This window comes from Hydractinia symbiolongicarpus, chromosome 10 (assembly GCF_029227915.1).
Source record: "Hydractinia symbiolongicarpus strain clone_291-10 chromosome 10, HSymV2.1, whole genome shotgun sequence".
NCBI classification, from domain to species: Eukaryota; Metazoa; Cnidaria; class Hydrozoa; order Anthoathecata; family Hydractiniidae; genus Hydractinia; species Hydractinia symbiolongicarpus.
Window position 1 is genome coordinate 15,049,365 of NC_079884.1, and position 17,696 is coordinate 15,067,060.

A 17,696-nucleotide genomic window follows, 5' to 3' on the forward strand; every position below is an offset into this window, starting at 1 on the left:
AGCTGTCTTTGTAATTTTAATTATTTCTCAAATCATAACCTGGGTACTGATGATTTTTTAAACAGAAGTACATTGACCTAAACGCTAAGCTTCAGCTAATATTTTTCCCATGCTTTCCCATGTTTTGATACAATAGGAATATTTTATAGACGCTTGTAAAAAAATGTAGTAAAACACAATTGACTCTTCCTGTTAAAGATAGACAGGACATATTTAGCTTTTTATTATCACAGACTAGTCGTTAGCCCATAGAATAATACACAGGAATTCTCTTGTCGTACATATTGTCCGCATAGGTCAACCTCGTATTCTGATATTCTGACAAGACGACTTCGCATCTCAAATCTCCTTGTACGCCTGTTAACATGAAGTAATATAAATACTCCAAAATAAGCCGCTTTTGTCAACGGACAGACGCATATTAGGTTATAAGGCGATTTATATAAAAATCTACGTAAGAAGTTGAAAACTAAAATGGGTATAGATGAAACAAATTTCACGAAATAAATGTCAAATGTCGTAGATATAAAATATATGAACATTTTAATCAAAATGAACAAAAATCCCTTTAAATCTCCAAAATTCTATTTTTCTTCTTGTCATATAATTGTTTATGTTATGTTGGTATTCCCTTGAAGGACATAATTGCATGATAATTATTAGATTTTTTCTCGTAGAGTGAATTATCGGGGACGCTCCTTTATACATGCTGCAAACGACGAAAAACTTAAATCACAATAAAAATAAAAAATATTAAAAAAAAAAAATTACTGGTTGTTATGAAACTGGTGACAGCGTCAGAATAGATTTGTGCACCTTAACATTTTGACAGTTAAAAAAATTCACCACATATATGATTTGGCGTTATGTGAAGGAGAAGAGTGTAAAATTCGTGAGCTATTAAAATAGCAATAGCACTCATATTTATCAAAATTAATAGTGCATTTAATAGCAGTATTTCTTTCAACATTCTTTTCGCACAGATCACGGTGGTTAAACAGGTAAATAAAAAAATACTTCCCTTTTCTTTCATGAATTTATCTATATGTCCATTCATCCATTACCAAGCTGCTCTTTCGTTTAAAATTTACAAATAGTTCTTTCTTTTTTAATGCAATGCGCATGCAACAAAGATTAGGTTCAGTAGTGAGTATTGACTTGTGATTTTATATATTTTCAGTGGGCAATACTTGTCGAGTTTTGATGGCTTTTCTTTACATTTTCATTTTGACGCCAATCCTGCACATTGCATTTACAAAGATTCATGTAATAGACCTCACCTACAATTTTGACAACGATACTACCGTTTATTGGCCAAGCACTAGAAAAAACGACCGTTTTAAACTGATCCCAAAAGTCAGTAATGGGATTTATGAAATAAACTCAATCGCTGCTTCAGAACATGGAGGGACACATATCGACGCCCCAAGACATTTTGCGCCAGGAAAACATGGCGTTAATGAGATTCCTATGGAAAGATTAGTTGGGCAGCTATTTCTTGTGAACGTTTCAGTTGAGGCGAAATTAGACAGAGATTTGCTGATAACACAAACACACATCGAGGCAGCAGAGCAAGCACAGAAAAGGACTGTTGATGATCATATTGTTCTTTTTTACACAGGTAAGTTCACTGCAGAATTCCAAAACATGCTTAAGCATGCACTTCTGTGATGTGTTTATGGAGGCAAAGCTAAGCCGGTAAAAGGGCATTAAAAGTAAGGTAATGTTCAGAAAAAATTCCTCTCCCACTCCTACTCTCACCTCCCACCTGCAAGTCACTGGTATCATTCATTTTATAACTAAATTTTTAAACACATTACTTGAAAACTAATTGTTCTTGGGATTTAAGAAGACCATTTAACGTTAAAAAGAACGACAACAAAAAGCTAATATGGTTGGCCTTGGGTCACTTAAAAACGATACAATTATGTATTATGAAATGTTATTATTGGTTGTTCTACCGTAATGCTTCAAATAAAGGCCCCCCTTCTGTTAAACGCCTCCTCGAATAGACGCCTCCCTTTTTCAGTCATTTTTTTAAATAAACGCCCCCCTCTAATAGACGCTCCTTATAATAGACGCCACTCCCTCATAAGGGGGCGTTTATTCGAGGCGATAGTAAAAGTATTTAAAAAAATTAATAACTGTTATTGTTTTGCTCTTTTAATTAAAAGGCAATTTTAATGGTGCTATTATAATATGTAAATTTCATAAATACAACTAAACACAATCTCTCATATTTGATACATCGGTAAAATAAGGAAATTATAATATATCTATAAACACCTTTTTCCTAAATCTTTTAAGGTTGGAAATTTAGATATATTGTAAATTTTATATTATAGATATCCTAAAAAACTGATAAAGAGACGAAGTGTAAAAAATTTAATAAACGCCCCCTCTTTTAAACGCCCCCTCAAATAGACTCCCCCAAAAATGTCCAAAATTTTAATAAACGCCCCGGGCGTTTATTCGAAGCATTACGGTAGTTCAAGAAAAGCTGTAATGTTTTCTTTTCATTTTCAATACTATTTGGTTGCTACGGACCTGTGGCAATAACATCCAAGTGAAATAAGTATCTGCTTTATACTGAAGTTTTTTTTTCATTGTTCATAAAAATTTTTAGGATGGAGCAAAAGATGGCCGAATCTTAATCAATTTCTTGGTACAAACACAACCAACGATTCACTTCTGCACTTTCCTGGACTGCACCCAAATGCAGCTACATGGTTGACTACAAACAGAAAGGTAAGTAGTGACAACATGATGAAGTATTTCCTTTAATATCGATGCTGTAAGGACAGGGCTCTTGAATTTAACCAATCATACTCTTTATAACTTCCTATGCTTTTGACTTTTTGAATAAAAAATTTCTTGACTTAATTCAAATTCGAATTACCTTTACAACACCTTGAGTTTATCAACAAACCCTTGTTATACTTTCAGTTACACCCTGCTTGTGTCCATTGTTTTTATTGTTTATTACCAATTAGACTCGCGCCTACTACGACATGGAAAGCTTATTTTATATTGCATGTAAAATTTAAAGTTATGTCATTTTTATTTGTCAATGTCTTCTTTTTGTTCTCCATAGATAAAGTCCATCGGAATTGACACAGCATCTATTGACAATGGACCCAGTTCATCATTCGAATCACATAAGATATTGTACAAACACAATATTCCGGGTTTTGAGGCTGTCAATCTAAATGAAGTTCACCGCTTCAAGGATGTTGACAAAGTTATGATTTATGCTTTACCGATGAAAATTAAAGATGGTTCCGGCGCCCCATTGAGAATTGTCGCATCGTTTGATGACGAAGATGAGATTAAGAAACCATGCTCGTCAAGTGCTTACACAGATGTCAACTTTGTTATTTTATACCTTTGTCTCTTTGTTTTGTATTATCTACATTAAAAAGAATACCAAAAACATTCTATATGTTGCATTTGCCACCTTTTCTATATGATGATTGACAATAAAAGCAAATCAATCTCATACCCAGCTTCTTTTTCTCTTTCTCAATGTGCTATCAGAAAGTAGGAAAAGAAGCTCTGGGATAAAATTGGAAATATCTTTTGAGTGAAGTGAGGTTTGATGTTTTAATAAAGTATTCATTCCATAGGCTGTATTGGCATACTCTCTCTTACTCATACTTTTGTTATGTCGTTCGCTGCAAGCATGTATGAACGTTTAAAATCTACAGAAAATGAGGCCTGATGCTTAATATACACAAACTCAAGTGTATTTTACATAACTCGAAAATACCAAAGGCTATATATACAACAATACTCATATCCATATTATCAGTATGACTTGACAAGGCATTGTTGATGTTGGTTTAAACTAGCTACCCGCGTGTTTGTACCATGCATGTTGCATTAAATAATTTATTAATTTTTGATCAAGAAATAGGCACATCCAGCATCACAACCTCATTCCCAGGACATCTTGTATCTTTTCTGACATCGGGGGCGGCAACGCACGTCCCGCTTTCCCGATATAAAAAAGCTTCAGACAAAATTTAGACGGTCTTATATGTGAAGAGTAAATGGTTAAAGATAAAAAAGGTTTACGACATGAATTATGAATATTCGCGCAATTTAAATTTCGCACAGAACTTGTAAATCCGCGCGAATTCCAGATAGGTTAGAAAAAGTTAAATAGGAAAATCGGTTATAAACTGATTGTTATATGTTCTCGAAAATCATATTTTCACCATGTTAATACTTTCCTATTTACAAAATCAAATCAGCCTGTTTTTGAAGCTCTTCTGTTTTTATGGCAGTTTCTTCTAATTCCGTAATATTTCCGGCAAATTTTTGCTTTTTTTAATATATATCATGCCTTATGTACAACAAGATAAGTATCTCTAGCCCACATTGGAGCAAGGCTCTCTGCGAAATTTTATTTTTCTTACAATTGCAGATCAAAAACCTCCATGGTTGATGAAAGAAAAGACAAAAACGTGAGATTTCTCTCGTTATTTGACCAACTAAAGTGGTATCAATTATTTTTCCACGTGTATTTTTGTACAAACTCATTGAAATTTGATCAGATTTTGTTTCTTTGGACATATACTTAAGTTCTGAATTCAATTTGAGTCGCCAAATCCCTCTATAAGCATGATACCTTCAGCTGGTACGAAGAACTTTTTAGAAACCCTCTCACCTCTGGTTCTGCAATTTCTTCCGCTTTGTTTCCTTCGATATCTTCGTTTTGGTTTTTTTCTTTGTGCAGTTCAACAATAAGAACGTCGTCATTCTTTGTAGTTTCTGATTTAAGGTTTTGTTCTAATCAAACATTCTTTGCAGAGTTTGTTGAAACATTGTTTATCCTTTAAAATCCTCGCCAACGGGTACAGAGCAATTCGATAATTTTCTTGCATTTTCTGCATTTATATTTTTTTAAATCTTTGCAAACAGCACAAGCTGAATTCATGACTGGCCTTCCCTTTTCAGTTTAAATTCGTATGGTGATTTTTTTTGAATGTTTTTTTTTTCGAACAAAAAAGACCCTTTCAACATAGCCATCAATTGATTTCAAACTGCATGACCAAATATCGCATTGCAAACGTGTAAACTAACCTTTAAGAAAACATGTCTTGAATAACCACAAACAAATATACATTTTTTTTAACATACATTTATTAAATGCACGGTTCTTCAACCTTAAAAAACAACATATTTTTAAACAACAAGTATATATGAAAAGGTATATCAGCATTAAAACTTCTAGTTAGCTTTAAGTAGATAAAATTATAATAATAATACTGCACACAACCACATAAGGGGAGAGGATCGTTAAAAAAATAGGGAAAGGTGGTAGACTCACCCAGGCGGGTGAAGCAGAAGCATACGGAGAGATTATCATTGTTTTCGCGAGGCCAATACAACAGTGCTCTTTGGATTAGGGAGATTATCTTCACTCACTTGAACATGTATGTTTGGGATGACTGTCTCCATCAGTCGCTACGGAGGGACGAGTTCTCGACGACGGTTGTTGTTGAGTTTGTTTCGACGAAAGTAACACAGTTGGACAGGTCAACGGGCAGAGGTTGCAATTTATTGACTACTGGCATATTAGCTCATTCTATTTAAACTAAAAAGTTGCCTGGCGGTCGCATTAGTGTGTCACCATACTAGTACACTTGCGCCTCAAATATTTCACTCTGCACACAACGTGAACTTTAACATTTTTACGTTTTTGGCGCCCCCTTGTTTAGTGCCCACGGGACACGAAATCAATTTCGTGGGGGAGAACGTGGTTTGTTTGAAATAGCCCATGTGCTTTATTTTTGTTATTTCTCTATAGATAGATAGATAGATAGATAGATGTGCATATTTTACATGGCTAGCCCCACAAATATTGAGGGATATACCCTGTGTATTATTTCCAGGAGGGGCCACAGCTAGAGTCCTAGAGTATTTAATGCTCACTTTAAGCTACGCAGACCCAATTAGGGCCTGCGCTCTACTAGACAACTCCTGGCAACATCCAAACGGCACACACAGTGTGCCATCTCCTCAATTTCCCTCACATGGCTTGGGTTAACCCCGGGCTATGGTAACATTCACTCGCCCATGTTGAATTGCTGTCAAGAGGAATTGAACCCTGGTCTTCGCACAGAGTACGAGAGCTATATAACCACTAATCTATGGCGCCACAATCTATAATCTTTGTTTCTCCTTAGTGCTTTAGTTAAGTATATTAATCTATGGGTGTGAAAGGTCATGAAGAAGTTAAGTTAAGACCGATTCATTTCACTGTGGCTGGTGCAACCTCTGGTGTTATTGCCCGTGTTGTTGGACAGCCCTTAGATGTACTGAAAATTCGATTCCAGCTTCAAACTCTCCAGGTATATCTTGTCATAAATACAGTATCAGTCAATGGTGACCCCCAATTGATATGGCAAAATCAAGCAGGTCAGGTACACTTGCCAGATCGATATCTTTAAAATGAGGAAGTGTATATTCTTATGCACTTAAAATATGGTGCGTACGTATATGTTCATCTGCTATTCGTACGTAAAGTGCATACTAATAGTGTGTAGCGCTATTCATATGTAATGTATGACATATTTACGCAGGAAAAAAGAAAACAAAACACACCCTAATTATAACCCTAACGCACTTTACGTACGAATAGACATACCGTAAATGTTTGATTAAGCCCCCACTCCCGAATAAGCCCCCATGAGGGCTTATTTGAATTCACAGTAATTTCAACATAGTTGACACAGGGACTCAGAAAATACTACTATAAACAATTAAATAAATGGTATTTATTTCGCAGGTTGAGGTAATAATAACACTCGTGGTTATAATATCCAATTCAAAATTAGGTTTTTTTTTAACTTGTCGAACAATATATTTCCGAATATCTTGCTCCCTGTCAAAGCAACATACTTTGCTGGAACAACAAGTCCGACCTCCCTTTTTCTCTTTCCAACCATTATATTGAGATTTATAAGTCTTTGTTTTTATTGTTATACTTTTAGAAAGATATGTTGTGTTTATTAAAATCATTGTTTTTAGCACACTAGATTTTTGTATAATGTTATAAGCCCCCGTTCCATTTAACCCCCCCCCCCCTCCCGAATAAGCCCCCTCCCCAAAACCCATTTTGACAAATAAGCCACCGGGGGCTTAATCGATCATTTACGGTATGCAAAAGTGCGTACAAATATACACTACATTAAAATAAAGTTGAGAAAGAGGATGCTGATAAGCCACAAACGCCTGCATATATAAGGGCGAGTTCAGGCGACTTTTTAAATTCTGTTTCAGGCTAAAATACTCCATTTGTTGTAAAAAAGTTTCTTCAGCTTAGTTCCACATACATAGTATATAAATACTTTTTGTTTGCTTTAACAGGATGGAAAGCTACCTTATGTTGGCATATATAAATCAGCCAAGACAATAGTTAAACAAGAAGGATTATCTGCCTTGTGGTACGTATATACTTTTTGTTTAGGAAACTACGTTTTTGGGATAAAAGATTTAAATGGTCAACAGTACTGCGTAGCCTGCAGGCCCTTACTATGTACATATGTACTGATATGAACACTAACAAGTAAACTTTGATGTGTTGAAAACACATATATCTAATATAGATAACATATACTTGCAAAAATAAACTTCAAAATTTATGGGTTTGTTTGCATGTATTATTTTGATCTTGATTGTGGGCTTTTTTTCTGCATTTCTTGTGAGTATTTTGTTGGTATCATTCTTACCAGAAATCGACTATCATAGGAAGGTGTTAGGTCAAAGAGAATTATTTCAGCATTTTTAATTTCAGGAAAGGACATGTCCCTGCACAAATCTTATCAGTTCTCTTTGGAGCAATTCAGGTTTGTATGATGTTATAATAAATTGTGTGATACATGAGAGTATCTTACAACATGTAGAAAAAATGTTAGTAACTAACTTCTTAATTCGTAGTTTTTACCACCTGAACAGAATTTCTCAGCTCTTGTTACATTTTCAAAATACCACTGTTAAGTAATGATTTAACTACAATAAAATGCTCGTAGACTCAATAATATGGTGGGAAAAAGCAAAGCCAGTTGGAATGTATTGTTAATATTAATCCATGTCAATAAGTTTTATTGATACTTTTTTTTAAATGTGCGTATTTTTATTCCATTTTTAGTTTACAACATATGAAACTTCATATACATATATCAATAAAATATTTCCACAATGTGCACATAACAACCGACTTAAAACAGGTACATTTTGTCAAATGGCAAACTTTTCTAAATACAAACACTAAATTGAAGGAGAATTTCATGGAAATTGTTTTTTTCAGGCATAGAATTTGTCTGCGGAGGAATGGCTGGTATTGGGTCCACTCTGGCTTGTCAACCTGTTGACGTTTTGAGAACAAGACTCGTGGCACAGAAGAAATCAACGGTAAGTACAGAAAATTGTCTGCAAACTATATTTTGTGCATGATCTAATGCTTGATTATTTTTGACCCTCTTTCCTTTTTTCTTCCAAACTCATGTATATGTATCATGGTCGGACTTATCGTGTTTCCGCACATAAATTTACACAGAAAAGTCCTGTTCGCGCATAAAATTGCAAGTGCTTTTATGGCTCTTTATATTCTTTTCATAGATAGATTGCAAAAATGAATCCTCGCAAAACACCACATTTTTGAGGCTATGAAAATTTACCACTGTAAAATTTTCAAAATACCACAGTAATATGAAAATTTAACTGCGTTCAAATTAATCCCATTCGGATTTATTTTGTTTTCCGAAATTCTTAACTAAGTCAAGGAAAAAGGTTTTTTTTTTAAATATTAAATGTAGATTTATCTGCTTTTTAAATAAAAATTGAAAAAAAAAAATAAAAAATCCCTCTGAACTCTAATCCAATATTCGAGGTAGTAACGGCAGCTTTTATAAACTGTTTGAAAGAAATAATTTGAGACTTTACGAAAAGAAAAAAACATCCAGAAGTAAAATCGAGTATATGCGCTCACGATAATATTGGTTGTGTTTGCAATGCACATTTTTTCACTTACGTCCTCCCCAAAAAGCTTACTTGTCTTTTATTTAGGTATACCGAGGATTATTTCATGCTATCACTTCGATGTTTAAAGAAAACGGCATACGAACTTTTTACAAAGGTAAAGGGGATGTTGGCTTTATTTATTTTTTATGTTCATTTGATTCTGCAACTCTTTTTAATTATGTATTTGTTGACGCTCAGGTATTGTTCCAACGCTGTGCATGATATTTCCAAACACTGGACTTCATTTTGCTTTTTATGGTACCTTCAAGCGGGCATGGATTTTTTTCTCTGTGGTGAGTGATTTCTGTATTTTACTGGTGAAATGTTAAATCTTTTTGTGGCAGGGATATGTTGGTTGTACCGGGCAATATTTTTTCTTAATAAAAGCATCGGGAAAGGCCGTCGGAGCAGTACTGGCAATGAGTTTGCTGCTTTAAATCCTCGCTGTGTTTTATAATTAGTTTTTTTTTTTTGCTTTCTTGTTGTTCTTTTCCAAGGGTGCAGCGATGCTTTGTAAATCCTTTAGGTCTGTCAGATATTTTTATCCAGCATAACTTTTCTTGAAGCGCGCCAAATTTTATAGTTTCGGGAATTTATTTTTGCTGGTAAATTTACATAAGCAGTAGAATAAAAGAGAGATGGTTTATAACTAGACAATACTAAATACCTGATATTTATTTTCAGGTAGGTTTTTTGACAGAATTAATTTTAAATTCGCGACAATTTCTGGCCTTAAAGTAGTTGAATTTGTTTCATATATAAGTTAATAGCCTTTGAGCGATGTCGAATGGTTACAATATTTTACTATAGAATGACACCGAGAACAAGAGGTTGATGCGTCTCACATGTGGAGGATTGAGTGGATTATGTAGCAAACTAATGTTGCTACCGTTGGACGTTGTAAAGAAACGGTTGCAGGTTCAAGGTTTAACTGGATATGCTGAATATAGCGGTATGGTGCACTGTTTTCGTACAGTTGTTCAGTTAGAAGGGATAGTTGCTTTATATCGAGGGGCATCACCATCAGTGTGGAAGGTAAGTGGTCTGCATATCCGCCGGTCAATACAGTCAAGTCATATTATTCCTAACAAAATGCCTTTTTTATTATAAATGGCTATATGCTTTTAAAATCATCAAAGAAACATTATCCTAAGGTTCCATCAATTTTCACGATTTGGGATTAGAAAAGTTTAGCGGGAATTTATTTTCGCAAATTTAGTTCCCTAAAGCATTTAGCGGGCATTAAATTTCGCAAAATAGACGAAAAACGCCTAATTCGCGAAGAAATCGCGAAAGTAAAGGTATATAAGGTGTGTAAAAGCACTTGTTTGTGTTGCTTCACTGCTTGTTGACTTTTTTTCTTTGTAGGCAACGATTGTGAGTGGAGTGACATTTTTCACTTACGAGCAAACATGTGATATTATACGCTGGTACGAAATTAAAAAGAAATCCTTCTCATGATGCTTCCAGCAAGTATTTGCGCGACGAAAGTTAACAAGGAAAACAAGGAAATCTTTACGCTCTACATAAACCCTGAAATTTCTGGCAAAACAAAAAATTTTCACCTATTAACTTCCCCTCTTGAAATATTGGCCCTGTAAAATTTAATTCATGCCGGATTTTTTTTATTGTAATCTTTTATTTCTTATTTTATTTCTGCGCGCTCTGTAAGGGGAAATTGTTTGATTTTCAAATCCTATTCGTCCAGCATTTCTTGAACTCTTGATAAAACATTATCTTAAATTTATTTTTCAAAATCAGCCCCTTTGTTTTTAACACTTAGTCCTTAAAATCTTTATCTTTAATATAAAAAAAGTTTGTTTATTTTACTTTCAATTTTTTACAATGTTTTTTTTACAAACTTTTTTAGTTTGCAAGACATGTTTCGTCTTGAACGTCAAGACATCTTCAGTCTGTTTTATAAGCTTTTGTTACTCTAAATAGCATTGAAATGTTGCTATAGCAACAATTAACAATAATTATAATATAAAATAAAAAAAGTATTTAAATTAAATTAAAGCTTATAAAGAAGACTTGTACATATTTTAAAACAACTGAAGATGTCTTGACGTTCAAGACGAAACATGTCTTGCAAAGTAAAGTTTGTCTTTTTTTATTAAAATAATAATTTCAATGATAATTGTTTTATTAGAAATTATAGTTTTACAATTTGCTCTCAAGCGCAGATTGTATTAGCGTCACTGTGAACAGCGATATACATTTCTGTCGCGTTTTTAGGTTTTTTAATTATTTATTCTGTTTGTAAGTTGTAAATGAAGCAAGGATGCTGAAGCTTCATTTTAAATGTCGAATTGCGTCCAAAACGCCTTGACAGATTATTCTGATAAACATCTTATGAACTTACCTCGTTTGTGTTATTGTCTTCATTTCGAAAATTTTCGAAGCTCCTAAGCTTCTTGTTGTATCGAACTTGCAAATGGAATAGCTTCTGCCTTAACTCTTCAAAACTTTTGTCATAATGAGTATAAGCAAATATTTACAAAGGTCCTAAATTATATAACTTCGAAGATTATACGATAGATCTTAACTTGTTGCAGCCTAATATTTCTGATGAAAAGGCTTAAAGTTCTACAAAATCGAAATTACCATTACCTTCGAAATCTGAAAATATGTTTGGGTGAAATTTTTGCGAAGCAATTGAGCTTCGCGAGCGAAGCGAGTGAAGCGAAATTGTGGAACACCTTTGCTTCGCGTTGAGTATACCAAGGAACTGAAAAATTTCTACACCCCCCCCCCCCCCCTCCCTACCAAAACTCCGACGCCGAGTAAGAAAAAGAATTCATCAAAGATAGAGCACAAGAACACGGTGACCGTAAAAAAAATGTGGTATATTTCACAGACTTGAAATGTGCTCTATTTCCTTGTATTTGAATTAATTATGATGCAATTAATTTCTCACTTATTTTGATATTATGTTTTTAATGTTATTTCAAATGTATTTTATATTAAAAATAATAGTTATAAAACTGTTTTTCTGGTTTAAAATAATCTAATGCTAGTCCTGTTTCTGATCGTCTTTACTCGTGTATTTTTAGTATTTTTTGTTCCTTGAGATTTGAGTTGGATTGTAAAGCTCCTGTACCTTTTTCTGAAGAAAGATTGAAGTAATTTAAACAATTATAACGCGCCAAACCATGTGTTATTTTATCGTTTTTTGCTTGTCTTCAGATCATGTGCAGATCAACAAGGTAAGGTTTACTTACTTAAACATAAGGTAGCTATATTTTGTAAGCTGCACTTGTGTAGTTTTCAAATTTTGTTGTAGCTAGCTACATATAGACCTTTTTGAATGTTTACATTTTCCGCGGTAAGCCCTTACCGCGCAGTTAATAGAGCCACAAGGGCTTACCGTGGAAAATGTAAACATTCAAAAAGTTGTATACAGCTAAACGTATAAAAGAATTGTAGGTAATTTCTGGGTAGATATATTATTACCTCCTGACTGCAGAAAAATCTGTTGCCACCTGTAGCTCTAGCTAGCTATATTTTGTAAGCTGCACGTGTGTAGTTTTCAGTAGGGCAGACATAACGAATGTCTGGTGTTAAGGATCCAGCCGACCAACCCTGTTAAGGCGTCTGATCCTTAACATTTTTTTGTTTGATGAAAAATATGACTCGTGCAGAAAATAGACATGTAAAAAAGACATAGCCAGTCGACAAATAATATTTAATTAAGAAAAGTCATTTTACGTTACATTTTCTATACATTACGTGTTATATGTTAACAACTTTGTATTATGACTAAAGATGGCCAAAGTTACGGTCGGAAGCTTTTGTTAAATATTTTTTTTATTTATATATTGAGTAAAAACTGTAGAGTAATTAAAAAAATATCTAGTTTTGTTACTAAACCGCCATCAATGCATTTCGCTTAACAAGTAAGTCATGCTTATGCCCTCCTGAGAAAAAGGTTTAAAATTTAAACAGAGCTCCAAGGGAGCCAAAGCTATACCTGTCCTTTAAACAGAGCTCCAAGGGAGCCAAAGCTATACCTGTCCTTTAAAATTTGTTTACGTTTTCAGAACTGTTTGACACTTTGGAATTTTCTTGTAATATTAGTCTAAGGAAAATTAAATTACAGTTTCTTGTCCACTGCCAACGTGTTTAAGCATATGAAAATTTTGTTATTTTTAAAATTATGCAAAATTATATGTAAAAATTTCCATTTTATTTATATATATACTATAAGCCATTTGACAGTCATTTCATCATTTTCTTCACCTAAACACAGAATCCTTTTTTATCCTCTCTTTTTATCCGATCGTGCTATTCTATAATGAAAGACGTCTTTCGGCGTAGTTTTCAAAATGGTCTGATTGCAAAATACGCTTGACCTGGTTTGCCTTACCAGAGAAGTTAATTAAGTCCCAGGTGAAGTTGAGGACATATTTTTGTATTTGTGTTAGTCTTATGAAAAGTTTTGTGTTGCACCTTAATTCAAGGATTATGCAAGACATGTATAATTTTCCCTGCCTGATTGCATAAATGTTGGTTGGAAAAATAACATATAATATATATAATGACATTTTTCTGAATGTGTTTTTGATTGTGTTTAGGACTAAAAACTGTGATTTAATTTCTCTTGGCCTTGCATCAATTAAATCCTTTAAAAAAACACTTTTAGAATGATTTGACCAGATTCAGAAACTGCCAGCACTTTTGTTGGTATGGTTGGAACCTTTCATTTAAGGATTACTAAAATTGCCTAATTTTTTAGTTTTTACTCACTGATGGACTGAGCAACCTTTTATTTGGCGGCTAAATGACTTTAACATCAGATATTTGTCATGTTCACCTGGCTAAAAGGAAAAATAAGATGATTTGATTGTTATGAATTTGTCAACTGGCCAAAAAAACCATAAGTATGAGGGCAAGCTTAGGCAAAATTTTAAATATATACAATTTGTGCTTTCTAAATAAAAAGCAGTGCTTTCAATTTTGTTGTCTTGGCCTAAAAAAGTAATGACCTATATTTTATGTGGTTAGCCTCATTAATTCCAATAAATTTACCCTGTCAATTTTTTTCCAGGAGGTACAACATAGACGGTTCTAGAGTGTTAAAAATCTTCCATTTGAGCTACAGAAACATTTTAAATTTCTGTTGAATAAGCCACAACTGTTATGTGGGATTAAACCCATACAAATATGAAGTGAACGCTCTACCAACTGAACTACCAATCCCTAAAAAAGACAATCCTCAAAGTAAACAGAGGTGCATGACTTTTTTTATTATATCAAGTATATTGTGTCTAATAAACACTTTTTGAGAACTCTGTCTCAACAAATTATATATATTTGCAGTTTAGAAGGTTAGCTCTAAATATTGTCCCTCAAAGGCACTGGATTTTAATGTATTTAGAAACTTTACTACAAAAAAGTTTTCTTTTTCTTTTTAGATTGCGTGCAATGGGGGCGAGAGATGTTATCTTTCAATATGTGAGATAAAAAGAAGAAAGCGAAACCTCACACCGCGTTGTTATTGTTTTTTGTCAAAAATTTGAAGCTGTTTTATAAATCTTGATAAAGTTAATAAATTATTTTCGTTTCTGTAGATTGTTTGTTAACGCGAAAGTCTCTATAACATTATCTTCGACCTGAGAATTAACTTCCGGTGGAAAGGGCGTACCTTACGACGCGCATCCCCTTAATTTGTGACATTTTCGCACACTACGGATTGTACAACTCGATGTACTGCATATCTTTAAGAACAAGAGTTTTAACTTTATAAAGTATAACTTTGCATGAATTATTGACGCTAAAAGCTTCGTGAATTTTGAATTTACGTTACCAACACTGACAATATGGAAATAAATTTCTCAGTAATCGTTTTTGTTTAGTTCTGCGCGATCTAATTTTCTAGCACCTTCTGAAAAGAAATATTCCGCGCATGTTGAATTTTCGCCAAAAAAGCACTACTTTAGCGCAACGAATTGTTGTTGTTCCGCGGTGATTTTATTCACAACCTCGTCCCCAGAATTGTTTCTACGTCTATTATATCAGTTTTGTTGCAATTCCATATATCAGCTGCAGGAAGATGTTAGCACCTCGCCGTATTATATCAAAGGGAAACAAAAAGCACTAGGGGCAACTATTGGCTGGTTTCAATTTTGCTTGCAACTTGCGTAATGCTTCGGAACCTTTTTTTAATTTCTAGTTTGGGTTTAAAGACAATTAATTCCGATATATGTCACATATCAAATATCGGTACAGATTACGGGAAATAGCAAAGCACGGTTTCTTTGTTACGTGGTGTCATTTGTAAAGAGTGAGCCAATAGCACAAAGTTTTCGGATCTATGTACAGGACACTTTGATTACAATTACATGGGCAGGGAATGTAGTATTAAACTAGCATTTATTAGTTAATACTTAGTAAAATGGGTCAAGTTTGAATATTAAACTTTTCGCTATAGCTAGCTAGACTAAGTGTGAAAAAACAAGGCTGAGATATTTGGGGAAATCAAGCCAAAAATTTTGTCAATACTATTATAGCTCCTGAGGTCTAAAATAGCTAGCTACCTTTATTTAATTGACAGAATACTTTGAAATATCTTTAATGTAGCTAGCTACATTAACATAATTTTTATAGCTACTTGTATATCTTTACTACTTATTTAATAACAAATGTGCCTCTGGAGTGCTGACATTGTACTAGGTAGCTCAACCATCCATAGGCATCAGAAAGGGGTTTCTGTTTTTAAATTTCATTGTAGAGTCTTGTAAATCCTATTTTAAAAAAAAATGTTTAAAACTTCCCTTTCTTTCACTTGCACTACACATGGCATTTCTTTGCATTTTTTTCCAAGTCATGATTCCTTCCAACCGCGAAGTTTAGCTGTGTCGCTTTCACAAGTTTCAGCGCTAGCCAATACGATGAACAACGTCCACGAACCCTGGGTAATTCTGAAAAAATGTGGTTCTGCCTTATGTTTTCCAGATTTTTGCTGCTGATATCAGCATATTTTAGCCCTAACATGGACCAAATTTTTAACTTTTAAAGTCGTGTTTTTATATAATTTTTTTATATACAACAAAGGTACTTTTCAACACTACACAGGACATTGACAGCATTTTTTGTTACTAAACAGAAAATAATTTCATGATAATAATATTTACTTCACCCTTATTTACTTGACACTTCCAAGTATCTGAACAATGAAACCTCCTTCAATTAAGGTAAAATTGTTTTTCATTTTATAGATGTGTTCAGTTTGAAGAGGTTCGTTAGTTTATTTACGTAGTGTGTAAAACACGTTCGCTTTTTTTCTCAATGTGTTTGTACCTTTATTAGTCCATTTATGTTTTTGAGTGGCCTGTAAGTGTTCATATGGGCATTAGAATGTGACGATATGGTATATTGTTCTTTTGTGTTACATTTCAATTTAATTGCCCATTACTGACATTTTTCTGTGTTGTTTTTCAGTTGCTGTTTGTAGCGTTTGTGTACTTGTAGTCATTTGGTGAGAAGTTTTTATATTTTATCTTTCTTGTATTTAAAACGAGAAAATGTTTGATTTCCACGTTCTATCTATCCGTTCATAACTTTTTGCAAATCTCGATAAACTACAGACCTATATTTATACGATTCTATCTTTTATTTCTGCGTTATTATTTTGTACTTAAAAAAATTTCCTAAATACTAATACAAGAGCGATAGAGATTTTTTTATTTTAATAGTAGAAGGGTGGACTCGAAATATTCTTTAAATTATTTGAAACAAAATCTTGATTAGTTCAATCATCACATAATATTCTTAAAACAATTGAAAGTTTTTCATTTTATCAATTTGCTAATTTATTGTCAGTAAAACAAATTGGTAATTAATTTTCAAAAAACTAAGTTTATCCTGGGTGGCAAAGACTTCAAGTATAAATCGTGTGGGAAAAGAATGTTCCGTCTGGACAAATTTCCCAAAATTATTGTGCGAGAATTGAAAATGCCTCAAAAATGAGAGAATAATCTAAAATTTGTTAAAAAGTGACTATGTTGGTAAAAATTAGTCGAGAAAACGTGACTAAATATTGTGCAAATGATTATATTCTTATTCATTATTGAGAATTGAAATAAAACGAAATGGCTGGTGGAAAGATTTTCTACATTATCTTAAATCGTTAAAGAAGAAAGAGAATCACAGTCTTCGTATTCGTTTCCTTGAAGAATGTCTTAAATCAAACATAATTCCGAAATTTCTTAAGTTTCGTATCCCCGAAAATGGTTGTTTTGACGACAAAGCTGTATTGGAATTTCAACTGAAATTGCTTAGAAAGGAGTTATATAACGCTAAGAAAGATTTGTTATCGGCGGAAGAGAAACTACATGAAAATCGGGAGATATTAAAAAGTAAAGTATCATATCGTATCATACCATCAATTATATTCCATACTAGACTCGAAATTCGACAGTTCAGAAGTACACATATAGATACGCTGAATAAGAAATTGAACAAACTGTCAGATGAGCAAGGAAAACCGTTATTTAATGTGACAAACACAGTAATTTGCTATGAATTAACGGAGAGACTCCCAAAATATGTTATGGAAACATTAGCCTTGGGTCCAAGAAACCCCATCATAGAGAAGTTCAACAAAAATGATGTGTTAACTGGTTTAGATGATTTGATTAGATTTTGCAAAGATAAAAAGATTA

General features: G+C 33.4%; 2 protein-coding genes across 3 annotated transcripts; both read left to right on the forward strand.

The window, feature by feature from the left end:
* Nucleotides 1–683: 683 nt before the first annotated feature.
* LOC130662704 (kynurenine formamidase-like) lies at nt 684–3,440 on the forward strand. Of its 2 annotated transcripts, XM_057461613.1 has the most exons (4): nt 684–1,001; nt 1,181–1,621; nt 2,627–2,748; nt 3,095–3,440. In XM_057461613.1, the coding sequence occupies exons 2-4, from the start codon at nt 1,204–1,206 to the stop codon at nt 3,416–3,418; spliced, it is 864 nt and encodes a 287-aa protein (XP_057317596.1). In that variant the 5' UTR covers nt 684–1,001; nt 1,181–1,203; the 3' UTR covers nt 3,419–3,440. The 2 variants fall into 2 exon arrangements, with proteins under 2 accessions (XP_057317596.1, XP_057317595.1); XM_057461612.1 differs by lacking the exon at nt 684–1,001 and having other exon boundaries at nt 1,093–1,621.
* Nucleotides 3,441–5,530: 2,090 nt separating this feature from the next.
* LOC130612710 (mitochondrial thiamine pyrophosphate carrier-like) lies at nt 5,531–10,942 on the forward strand. The gene is made up of 9 exons (XM_057434061.1): nt 5,531–6,359; nt 7,378–7,454; nt 7,805–7,856; nt 8,159–8,237; nt 8,318–8,421; nt 9,076–9,145; nt 9,229–9,323; nt 9,841–10,065; nt 10,399–10,942. The coding sequence occupies exons 1-9, from the start codon at nt 6,219–6,221 to the stop codon at nt 10,489–10,491; spliced, it is 936 nt and encodes a 311-aa protein (XP_057290044.1). The 5' UTR covers nt 5,531–6,218; the 3' UTR covers nt 10,492–10,942.
* Nucleotides 10,943–17,696: the final 6,754 nt, after the last annotated feature.